At 29.9% G+C, this 13,879-nt stretch overlaps 1 protein-coding gene across 1 annotated transcript; it reads left to right on the forward strand.

Annotated features, from left to right (window-relative positions):
• Positions 1-2,122: 2,122 nt before the first annotated feature.
• LOC109169421 (zinc finger BED domain-containing protein RICESLEEPER 2-like) lies at positions 2,123-3,481 on the forward strand. The gene has a single exon (XM_019318301.1). It carries the CDS (start codon positions 2,123-2,125, stop codon positions 3,479-3,481), a length of 1,359 nt encoding a protein of 452 aa, XP_019173846.1.
• The last annotated feature ends 10,398 nt before the right edge of the window (positions 3,482-13,879 follow it).

The following is a 13,879-nucleotide window of genomic DNA, read 5'->3' on the forward strand; positions in this document are numbered from 1 at the left end:
TATATATATATATATATATATATATATATATATACTAATAAGAGCCCAAGAGAGTTAGTCCTAAAATGGGTAGAAAAAATGGCGGTCACATTTTTTAATCAAATGAATGGCTCAGATTGATCATATTTTAATTTTTTCCTTAAGATTTCCTAATTTATCCTTAATGAATATGATTATCCGTTAACTTTTCCGTTAAATATTATCCTTTCCGTTAATTCTGTTAGTTCACCGTTAACTTATTCATTGATTTCAATAAGAAAGGTTTTAGGTTCGAACCTCATCCCAATCAAATATGGCATAATTAGTATTTTATTTTACTTTTATTAAATTAAAATTATAATTTAGTAGCTACAACAAAAAGTAATACATATGCATTTCTTTAATTTAGAATTAGGGTGTCTACAATATCTTTATTCAAAAAATAAAATTATTCATTATCAATAAATTATATAAGAGAAATAATTCCATTGGCTATATTGTCTTTATTTTTCTCCAATATAAAAATTCTTTACATTCAAATTAATCAATTGATTATATTCGCTACATTGTCCCTACATTGTCTTTATTAAAAAAAAAATATTCATTACCAATAAATTAATTAAGAGAAATAATTTTATTAGTTATATTGTCTTTATATTTCTCCAATGTAAAAATTCTTTACATTCAAATTCATCAATTAATTATATTCACTACATGGTCTATTTTTTTTGTGTGTACTATTTTTTAATTAAATATCAAAGTTATAATACAAAATAATGTTATATATTTATTTACCAAGTATTTTATTAATACCATGAAAAAATTAAAAATATATATATAATTAATAAAGCCAATCATATTAACTACTTGAGGGATTTGTTGACAAAGAGAGTATTCAAATCACATAACAAATTGAAGTGAGAACTACCTCGCAATGTCCTTGTTTGACAATCAGCAATTAGCGGTTGTCGTTAGCGGATTTGACCAGCGAATTATATAACGGTTGTAAAAAGATATTTGAAAAAATTAACTGTTTAGATTAACATGTAAAATGATATAAGGGTATAATAATAATAATAATAATAATAATAATAATAATAATAATAATAATAATAATAATAATAATAATAATAATAATAATAATAAAAATCATAACAATAATAACAATAATAATAACAATAACAACAACAACAACAACAACAACAACAACAACAACAATAATAATAATAATAATAATAATAATAATAATAATAATAATAATAATAATAATAATAATAATAATAATAATAATAATAATCATCATCATCATCATCATCATCATCATAATTTTGTTTTAAAAATAAAATATAATTAAGCCAATCATATTAACTATTTGGGGGATTTATTGACAAAAAAAAGTATTCAAATCACACAATAAATTGAGGTGTGAACTATCTCATAATGTCCTTGTTTGGCAATCAACATTTAGCTCTTCAATATTAGTATATATTTAATATTTTATGCCCATATTAGTATATATTTAATATTTTATGCCCTAATTTTTGTTTGCTCTCCCTTATGTGCTGTATTTGGTTTCAACCATACCCATACAATTATTTTATTGACAATTATAATCAATCTTGATTATATTATCTTGCATTTGTAAATTTAGAATTACCTATTCAAATACACAAATTCAACATTCAATTATCTATGCATGAACAATTCCAATATAATCTTGCATTGATATACTTTAAAGTACTTATTTAAAAAAAAAATTGAGCATTATCTCAATCGCGTAAAAAAAAAAACTAGTATACTAATAAACGCCCAAGAGAGATAGACCTATAATGGATAGAAAAAATGACTATCATCAAATAAATAGTTCATATCAATCAGATTTTAATTTTTCTTTAAGATTTTTCTAGTTTATCCTTAATGAATAGGATTATCCGTTAACTTTTCCGTTAAATATTATCTTTTCTGTTAATTTTAGTTCACTGCTAACTTACTCATTGATTTCAATAAGAAAGGTCTTAGGTTCGAACCTCATCCCAATCAAAGTTGGCATAATTAGTGCTCTATTTTACTCTTATTAAATTAAATAATAATTTAGTAGCTACAACAAAAAATAATACATATGTATTTTTTTTAATTTAAAATTATGTGTCTAACTGCACATTTCATTGACAGTGAGTGGAAGCTCCAAAAGAAAATCATTTCATTTGTTCCTATCTATTCCCACAAGGGTGAAAGTATTGCAAAGGCTTTAGAAAGTTGTCTTATGGACTGGGGTCTAAAATCAGTTTTCAGTGTCACAGTTGATAATGCTTATAGCAATGATACTGCCCTAGGATTCTTAAAGAAAAAGTTTGTGTCATGGGGTTGTACTGCTGTTAGGAGTAAGTACTTGCACATGAGGTGCATTGCTCACATCCTTAACTTGGTGGTACAGGATGGGTTGAAAGAATCTGATAGTGCTGTTAAAAAAGTGAGGGATGCTGTAAGGTATGTGAGAAGCTCACCTGCTAGGCTTCAAAGGTTTAAGGAGTTAGCTGATGTAATGGGGGTGGAAGCCAAGAATTCTTTGTGTCTTGATGTTCCTACAAGATGGAACTCCACCTATATGATGCTGAGTGCTGCTTTGTTGTATGATAAAGTCTTTGAAGAGTATGCAAGCTCAGACAGTGGATTTAAATCTGATTTGGGTGAGAATATACCTAACTTCATGGATTGGGAAACCATTTCTGGTTTGGTAAAGATTCTAAAATCTTTTTATGAAATGACTGTTAGAATTTATGGTTCACTGTATGTGACTTCTAATACTTTTTTCTCTGAGATTTCTGATCTGTCTTGCTTGTTAAATAATATGGTGGAAGCTGATGGCAGTGTTAAACTGATGGGTACAAATATGAAGGCAAAGTTTGATAAGTATTGGGGGGAGCCTGAAAAAATGAACTTTCTCATATTCTATGCACATATCTTAGACCCCAGGGACAAAATAGAATATATGCCCATTCAGTTTACTCAGTTATATGGTGAGGACAAAGGTAAAACAATGTTTGATAAGGTTGTTGTTGGCCTTAAGGAGTTATTTCAAGATTATGTGTCCTGTTTTCCTGTCCAGTCTGTTCCTGAAAATTCTGCCAAATCAACCCCTTCAGTTATAATTTCTGATTGTGTTTCTATTGGGAAACCTCAAGCATTATTAAAATCCCAGATTAAGAAACAAAAATTGGGTAGTGGTGATTTGTCAATGAAAAAAACTGAGTTGGAGGTGTATTTGTCTGAGGTCATTGTGGATGATGAGGATTCTTTTGACCTTCTAAGATGGTGGAAGCTGAATTCTGATAGGTTCCCTGTGTTATCTAAAATGGCAAGGGATGTACTTGCTGTTCCAATCTCTACTGTTGCATCTGAACCAGCATTCAGTACCAGTGGGAGGGTACTAGATGCCTTTAGGAGTTCCCTAACTCCTAAGATTGTTGAGGCACTTGTGTGTGCACAGGATTGGTTGAGGTAAGTGTAACACCCCGAAATTTTTAAACTTTTAAAACTTATATAATAAAGGTAAATTCTCATTAAATCCCAAAACGTAATATAAGAGTACGGGGTGCTATACCACACCTGAGCTAGAGAACTCAGGTGCACAGGCTCACTAACTAAGATCCTCAACGATATCAATACATAAGCATGGCACGCAGGCCGAAAGGGAAACTATCTACTCTACGCTTCGGATCTCTAGGTCGCTCCAGTGTCTACTCGTTAGTGCCTGAAAGCTAAATATATCTGTTCAGCGAGAGATGCTGGTAACCCACTCCAACGCGTTGAAATACAATACATATAGGCATATATATAGATATAAGAAAACCATTTTGAAGCATGAAGATATGTCCTAAGAGACTCTAGCTTTTAGAACAGGGAATAGACTCGACAGATAGAGATAAGCACAGCCAACAGTCATAACCAAGCATATACAGTTTACTAGCATAGGGAACAGACTCGACAGATAGGGATGAGCACAGCCAACATTCATAACCAAGCATTTACAGTTTACTAGCATGTACCCTATGGTCACGTTTTCACTTCATATCATTCACAACATCAATTAATCCATATCTCATCACATAAGCACACTTTGATGGCGCCACAAGACCAATCGCATGCTCATACATGAGGGTCAGCGCATATAGCTCTGACACGGCCCCGCAGCACCCTGCCTCGTATCGCAATACGAAGGGGTCGATCGCAACTGACCGATGAACCGCAGCTCATCATAATGTTTGATCGCAACCAAACAGTGGACCGCAGCCCAAGAGTAGTCATCTGATCGCAGCCAGGAATATGAACCACAGCTCATGTAAAACGTTTGATTGCAACTAAACGGTGGACCGCAGCCCGAGAGTGTAAATCTGACCGCAGCCAGCTTCTGAACCGCAGCTCAGGAATAACCCATTTGATCGCAACCAAATTGGGGTATCATGCACACATAACACATAGCAAGCACATGCAACCCACATTAACACATTGAGAGAGGGGGGGGGGGGGGGGAAATCGTATTACGAAACCTATGCGTGGTCATCCACATGCTAAGAATAATCCTAAGGGGTTCATACTTCTTTCACCTAGGCCAACGGGATACTAATTCAACTAGCATGCAATATATAAGACTCATTTATCCTACGAACGGTACCCGAAACATCAACTAGACATAGGCACGGTAGACGGAGTCCGTTGGGACGCCACGGGGGTCGGGGGAACATCAAACGGGGAAGCCGGGATCGGGTAATTTCCAGCGGGTAGTCGGTGGGTGAAGGGTCACCCGCCGGCGACAACACTCCGGGCAACGGGTGCCCGGTGGGCAGTTGCCTGCCCGCCGGCTGCCCGCTGCCGGCGATGTCAATTCCAGCCGCGGGTAGGTGGCGGGTCCCCTACCCCCACCTACCCCCCACTGGCTCTTTTTCACAATAAACGCCCCGGGAACCTTTGTGGAACCCGAAACCATGCTTAGACACCTTTAAACGCAATTGATGACAACACGTAGATAATTATTGGATCAAAAGCAAGAATCATACGACACACATCCTATCATAATTTCTAAACCAAAAACAACACCCGAGCATGCGAATTCCCACCCAATACATCAAGAATAACACAATACGAATCTCATGATACATCCTAGGGCTCTAATCATATTTAAATCATCAAGAACGTAACTCCTCCTTTAACATCAAGAAGCAATAAGATTCGTCAAGAATATCACATAATTGTCAACAATAAGATTCATCAAGAATATCACACAATCATCAAGAATCCCTTATCATCATCAAGATTATCAAGATCACACCTAAAATCATATCACCAATTATCAAGATCACAACATCAATATCATAAACGATTCATCAAGACACAAGAATATGGAGAGATGCCTAAGAGGGGGATCATAGCTAAGAAAATAGGTTTTGTTGAGATATGAGTTACCTCTTAGCCTTAATTAATTTCCTTGGCTATGAAGGGTCTTTCTCTAAGTGTTTCTTCTTTCTTGATTCCTCCTAGGGGAATTCTTGAAACTCATTGTGTGGTGAGAGATTATTGTGGTGTGGGTTCTAGGTGCCTCTTATGACCCCTATTTATATACCTAAGAGTCCTAATTAGGGTCCAAACACTATGGGCTTACTAACTCTATTCCTTTTAGGACTAGGGGCTGGGTTTTAGGGGTGGGGGCCCATGAACTATGGTGGGCCTTTTCCTAATTAATTATTGTAATTTAATTCTTTCTTTGGGTAATTGATTAAATGATTAATTGGTTTTAGGGGTCGTAACACGGGGTGTTACAGTAAGCCAATCAACCAATCTCTGTTGAAGAAAATATTGAAGATGTTGAAAGGATTGAGAAAGGTAAATCTCTAAAATTTACATTTTAACTTAGAAGTTATAACTATTTAGTATAAATTAATACTTCTTTTAACATATACTTTTGTTTTTTTTTTTTCTTTTTGCAGAGTTGTGCAGCACATCCACCACTGGAGTTGGATCATTGCCTACAATACCTGTATGGTTATATACTTATAACTTATATTCCATAAAGCATTTCTGTATTTATTTTGATATTTGATCAATGATTATTATATGATATGTCTGTATGACTGCATCAGTGTTACAGTGTATGTGTATCAAATATCAATGTCCCTCAGGCCCTCATTCCTTGGTTGTTCAATGGAAAGTGTTCAATGACTTGGTGACATTTTAAATGTTGCTGCCATTGAGCATTGGCACCTGAATGATAAATGGTGTCTGGTAAAGTGGTAATGTATATGGCTTCACTCCTCTCCAGTCTCCATATCTCTGTTATTGACTTATTGTTAATTACTTAATTGTCTTTGGCCCCTTGTGCAATGATGATGCTTCCACCATGTTTTCTGAATATATAGAATTGGGTTTGGCATGTTGCCTATGTAGTATGGTGTTTTGTTCCATACTCATATTGAGCAATTTTCCTCAAACCTTGGTTGATCTGGAAAAATAGCAATCTGAGCACTCTATATACAATTTATAAATTATCTATAATGTATAATGTATTCATCTCATATTCTAACTCATTCATGTTCAATTGTTTAAAGTTTATATATTTTAAAGCTTATAAAAGTTTTGTGTTTTTACTTATCAGGAAGAGGAATAGACAAATAGGTTATTATCATATTATTAGGTTATTATCATATTATTAGGGTCTACTGATATTCTTTTTGTGGACTCCTTGTAAATGACTAAATGCTGATTGATGAATGCTGAGTTGCTGACTGCTGAGGGCTTGGTGGCTTGGACTTTGGAGTTTGGACATTGGACTTTCAAGTTTTGGAGGCTTGGATAGTTAGATTAATGCTTAATTGCTTACTGCTTAATGTCTGAACTTCAGTGTTTTGTATTTTTGTATGCTTAATTGCTTAGTCAGTTAGTCTGTAATCAGTATCAAATGCTTATGAGTTATGAATGTAAATTTTAATTTGTAACTGTGAACTTGTGAAGTGTCTTACACTCTTACTACTTAAGTAGTTATGTATTTTAGACTACTTAAGTGGTTAAGTTTTAAAAATCAGTTCTTTTTGTTAAATAAATTTATTATTTTTGTACTTACACTTTTATCATCAACCGATATATCCAATGGTTGAGTTGGATATCCGAACGGTAATTCGGAAGAATATCCGACGGAATTAGGTGGGAAAATAAATGGTTAGGTGCTAGAATAGGATATCCGAAGTCCGATCGGATTAGCCTTCCGCGAACCCGAATCGTCCGAACCCGTCCGTTCCACAGGCCTAAACTAAAACATGAATATAGCATTTTATACTGCAACATTAAAAAAATATAAACTGCATAATCATAAAAAAGGAACTTGTAATCCTTACTTCAGCTATAGAAACTAAAGTTAATAGAATGTAATGCTCCAAATTGAAAAGCCAAGCACCAAATTTCTCTTCCTCAATCTTCTGTTTTAGTCTTGGTGATGAAGTGCTGGGTTTGGGCTATATTTATAAGTGATTTAGGAGTGTTTGAGTACAGCATGGAGTTGGGAGATTGAGTTTGATTTTAAGTGAAAATTAAACATGCATGTTTTTAAGGATTTTTTTTTATTTAAATCTTAATAATTTAGCCAGTCAGTTGAGTTTTTTAATGGGAGTTTGAAATTTAGTAAATTTAACAGAGAATTAACGGAGAATTATAAAAATAATAATGGAGAATATAATTTTTAATGAGAAAAGGAATAATATAATATTGTTGAATAGAAATATGAATTTTAATATTGTGGTATTGCTAATATTATGTTTGACTATTTTACTAGTCAATCATCACTTTCTGACTGACATATGTTCAAATATTTTATATATATATATATATATATATATGTTATAATAACGATAAAATTAACAATAATTGTAATATATGTTGCTTCCTATTTCTAGTATTTGTACTACCATATTTATTTGTTACGCAAGAGTATTATAATAGTGTTTTAATATTGTCCTATTGTATTACAAATAGAATTTTAATATACAATTATAGTACGAATAGAAAAATAGGAAAGAATATATTCTATTAGGAATGAATATATTCTGTTAGGATTTGTATTACACTATTTTACAATACTAGTATTTGCACCCGTGCGATGCACGGAATGAATTTGTTAAGAATATATGAATTTATATATAATTATTTAAATTAGAACATCAAATATTATATAGTGCAATTAAAGATATGGTTTAGATCGTTTATATATTTTGATGATATTATTTTTTGAATTTGTGCAAATAATTGCTCAAATTAATAACTAATGTCTAGATGTACGCATGCGGTGCTATAACTTTAAAGATTTTATTTATCATTGTTTAGTATTTTCATAAATTAGGCAAATATGCTCGTTCTCTAACAGCTCAGTTATAGAAATGAATTGCTATCCTTATTCATTTGTATGGAAGATATATTTTTTTTGTCTAGATATATAACAATTTTTCATTTTAAAAAAACTTAATATCACCGGTTATATTTACACATTATTGAAACCTATTTCTAGACGACATTGGTAGTGACAACACAATCTTGTTCATCTTCGTCTAGAGCTAACACCTTCAATCCAACAGGACAGGTTACTTGGGTGAAAATATATAATGGTAGAACCTCAATTAGTTATCATTTTATATTTCCAGTCAATTAGTCAATTAGAATATCAAATGCAATGATATTTTTACATAATTTTCGTTCCATTTTTAATTGATGATGTAGATATTATTATTGAAATATTTTCGTTCCATTTTTAAGAAATTCGCATGTTTAACATTTTATATTTTATTAAAACACCAAAAATATTTTTTAATATCTTAGCAATTTGCTACGAACTGCTAAAAACTAAAACAACACATATACCTTTTGAGTTTTAATCTTTCCCAAACTCCCTAATAAATTAAAAAAGTTTTTTTTTTTAAAAAAAAAAATTAAAATAAGAAACCACTAAGATAATGTTTCTTAAATAAGAGTCTTTTTACTCGTTGGGCTTCAATAAGTTGAGAAAGTTTATATGAACAGATATTACATGTAACATGGTCAATCGAATAGTTATGTTGTGGAACCATGTCCACCTTGCAAGGTGGACACAGTTCTATGTTCATAATTACAGAACTATATGCTCATAATTATAAAGCTAAATATTCATAATCTTTGAACTTCATATCCATAATATTGAACTCTATTTTTTTTTTCACAATAACAAAACTCTATGTTCATAATTACTGAATTATATGTTCATAATTATAAAACTATATATTCATAATTTTTGAACTTCATATTCACAATTATTGAATCTCTATATTCATAATTACATAACTATATGTTCATAATTATGTTCACAACACTGTTCATAATTATAGAACTATATATTCATAATTTTTAAACATAATATTCAAAATTATGAATAATTTTAAAACTGTGTCCACCTTGCTAGGTGGACACAATTTCACAGCATAATTTGACCGGTCAATAATACTCAAAAACAAAAAACAAAAAAAAATGTCTTTGGACTTCTCAATACTTGGCCACATTGATGGCCAAACATTAATAATTTTAAAACTGTGTCCACCTTGCTAGGTGGACACAATTCCACAGCATAATTTGATCGGTCAATAATACTCAAAAACAAAAAACAAAAAAAAATGTCTTTGGACTTCTCAATACTTGGCCAAACATTTGCTCCTCTTATATGGAACTCTTTTGTTTTTTTTTTTTTTGAATGTTACTGGCCCTATTACATTGTAGTATCTGTTCATATACTTCCTCAACCTACTGAAACACAAAGAACTAATAACGCCTCCACCGAGGCTCGAACTTGTAACCTTCCAAATGAAAGTCCAACCCGGGTACCATTAAACCACATAGTCTTGGTTATATAGAGGAACTCAAGAGCTCCTTTTCTAAACATTTTCAATGTGGGATCAAAATGATCCACATCATTTACAAAGGGGAGCCCATGATTCCATTTTGTTTTTTGTTTTTTTTTTTTTTTAAGAGCCTTTGAACTTCTCATTTGTAAAAGGAGCATTGCTCCTCTTATATAGAGGAACTCAAGAGCTCATCAAAATGATGCAACATTATTTACAACGAACCTGTGACTCCCTTTTGTCTTCTTCTTATGTTTTTAATTTTAATTTTATTTTGTATATTGTTTTGTTTGGATTATTATTATTATTATTATTATTGTAATTTGATTATTGATAAATTCACCAAAACTTTAACAAATTTTTGAACTATATATTCATAATTACTGAACTATATGTGAACATATTCACAATTATTGAATCTCTATATTCATAATTACATAACTATATGTTCATAATTATGCTCACAACACTATGTTCATAATTATAAAACTATACATTCATAATTGTTGAACTATATATATTCATAATTATGAACAATTTTGGAATCGTGTCTACCTTGTAAGGTATACACAATTCCACAGCGTAATTAATCGGGTCAATAGTACTAAAAAAAAAAAAAACTTTGGACTTCTCAATACTTGCCCACATTGATGGGCAACCAATTATGTTTGTAAAAGGAGCATTGCTCTTTTTATATAGAGAAGCTCAAGAGCTCCTTTTCTAAACATTTTCAATGTGGGATCAAATGATCCAACATCATTTACAAAGGGAAGTCCGTGACACCCTTTTGTCTTTCTTTTTTTTTTTTTTTTTTTTTTTTTTTTTTTTTTTTTTTTTTGAATGTTACTGGCCCTATTACATTGTAGTATCTGTTCATACTTTTGTCTTTCTTCTTATTTATTTTAGTTTTAATTTTATTTTGTATATCGTTTTGTTTGGATTACTATTATTATTATTATTATTATTATTATTATTATATTATATTATTTTTATTTTTATTTTTATTTAATTATTGATAAATTCGTCAAAATTTTAATAAATTCATCATTTTAACTTTAATCAAATTCCCCAAAAAATTATATAGTAACTCAGTAATTTGCTCCAAATGGCTAAAAACTAATACAACACATAATAAGTCGTGTCCACCTTGCAAGGTGGACACAGTTCTATGTTCATAATTACAGAACTATATGCTCATAATTATAAAGCTAAATATTCATAATCTTTGAACTTCATATCCATAATTATTGAACTCTATTTTTTTTCACAATTACAAGACTCTATGTTCATAATTACTGAATTATATGTTCATAATTATAAAACTATATATTCATAATTTTTGAACTTATATTCACAATTATTGAATCTCTATATTCATAATTACATAACTATATGTTCACAACATTGTTCATAATTATAGAACTATATATTCATAATTTTTAAACTATATATTCAATATTATGAACAATTTTAAAACTGTATCCACCTGCTAGGTGGATACAATTCCACAGCATAATTTGACCGGTCAATAATACTCAAAAAAAAAAAAAAAACAAAAAACAAAAAACAAAACAAAAAAAAAAACAAAAAAAAAAGTCTTTGGACTTCTCAATACTTGTCCACATTGATGGGCAAATAATATAATATAATAATAATAATAATAATAATAATAATAATAATAATTATAATTATATTTGTAAGAGGATCATTTGCTCCTCTTATATAGAGGAACTCAAGAGCTCATTTTCTAAACATTTTCAATGTGGGATCAAAATGATCCAACATCATTTACAAAGGGGAGCCCATGATTCCTTTTAGTTTTTTTTTTTTTTTGTTTTTTTTTTTGTTTTTTTTTAAAATTTTAATTTTATTTTGTATATGGTTTTGTTTGGATTATTATTATTATTATTATTATTATTATTATTATTATTGTTGTTGTTGTTGTTGTTGTTATTGTTGTTGTTGTTGTTGTTATTATTATTATTTGATTATTGATAAATTCGCCAAAATTTTAACAAATTCGTCATTTTAACATTTTAACATTTAAACTTTAATCAAAACACCCAAAAAAATTATATAATAACTTAGTAATTTTCTCCAAACGGCTAAAAACTAATACAACACATACATTTTGGGTTAATCTTTCATAACCCACCACTAATAATAAAAAATAAATAAATAATAATAAATAAATAAATACTAAAATAAGAAGACAAAGTTAAGACTTCTTAAATAAGAACATGCATTTTGACTTCTCAATATTTGTCCACATTGATGGGCAAGCAATTATGTTTGTAAGAGGATCATTGCTCTCTCTTTTCAAACATTTTTAATGTGCGATCAAAATGATCCCAGATCATTTACAAAGAGAGCTCGTGACTCTTTTTTTTTTTTTTTTTTTTTTTTTTTTTTTTTTTTTAATTTTAATTTTATTTTGCATATAGTTTTGTTTGAATTATTGTTATTATTTTTGTTGTTGTTATTATTATTATTTGTTGTTGTTGATATTATTATTATTATTATTATTGTTGTTGTTGTTGTTGTTGTTATTCTAATTTGATTATTTGACAAATTCGTCAAAATTTTAAGAAATTCGTCTATTTAACATTTTATATTTAATCAAAACACCAAAACTATTATTGAATAACTTAGCAATTTGCTCCAAACTTCTAAAAACTAAAACAACTCATATACGTTTTGGGTTAATCTTTCTTAAACCCCCTAATAAATTAATAAAATTAAAAAAAAAAACTAAAATAAGAAGCCATTAAGATAAGGTTTCTTAAATAAAAGTATTTTGACACGTTGGTCTTCAATATGTTGAGAAAGTATACATGTAACAGGGTCAATCGAATAGTTATGCTATGGAACCGTGTCCACCTTGCAAGGTGGACACAGTTCTATGTTTATAATTACTGAACTATATGTTCATTATTATAAAGTTATATATTCATAATTATTGAACTCTATATTTACAATTACAGAACTCTATGTTCATAATTACTAAACTATATGTTCAAAATTATTTCCACAACACTATGTTCATAATAGTGGAACTATATATTCATAATTATGAACAATTTTGGAACCGTGTCAACCGTGTTTATCTTGCAAGATGGACACGATTCCACCACACAATTTACCGGGTCAATAGTACTAAAAAAAATTAAGAGCCTTTGAACTTCTCATTTGTAAAAGAAGCATTGCTCCTCTTATATAGAGGAGCTCAAGAGCTCATCTTTCCAAACATTTTCAATGTGGTATCAAAATAATTCAACATCATTTACAAAGGGGAACCTGTGACTCCCTTTTGTCTCTTCTTATTTTTTTAATTTTAATTTTATTTTGTATATTGTTTTGTTTGGATTATTATTATTATTATTATTATTATTATTATTATTATTATTATTATTATTATTATTATTATTATTATTGTAATTTGATTATTGATAAATTCACCAAAACTTTAACGAATTTTTGAACTACATATTCATACTTACTGAACTATATGTGAACATATTCACAATTATTGAATCTCTATATTCATAATTACATTACATAATTATATGTTCATAATTATGCTCACAACACTATGTTCATTATTATAAAACTATATGTTCATAATTGTTGAACTATATATTCATAACTATGAACAATTTTGGAATCGTGTCTACCTTGCAAGGTAGACACAATTCCACAGCGTAATTTATCGGGTCAATAGTACTAAAAAAAAAAAAATCTTTGGACTTCTCAATACTTGCCCACAATGATGGGCAATTGTGTTTGTAAAAGGAGCATTGCTCCTCTTATATAGAGAAGCTCAAGAGCTCCTTTTCTAAACATTTTCAATGTGGGATCAAATGATCCAACATCATTTACAAAGGGGAGTTCGTGGCACCCTTTTGTCTTCTTCTTATTTATTTTAGTTTTAATTTTATTTTGTATATCGTTTTGTTTGGATTACTATTATTATTATATTATATTATTTTTATTTTTAT

Source organism: Ipomoea nil, unplaced genomic scaffold (genome assembly GCF_001879475.1).
Source record: "Ipomoea nil cultivar Tokyo-kokei standard unplaced genomic scaffold, Asagao_1.1 scaffold3314, whole genome shotgun sequence".
Taxonomy (NCBI): Eukaryota; Viridiplantae; Streptophyta; class Magnoliopsida; order Solanales; family Convolvulaceae; genus Ipomoea; species Ipomoea nil.

Coding starts and splice junctions, on each gene's coding strand:
- LOC109169421 (XM_019318301.1), top strand. CDS start 2,123: ATGTGTCTAACTGCACATTTCATTGACAGTGAGTGGAAGCTCCAAAAG.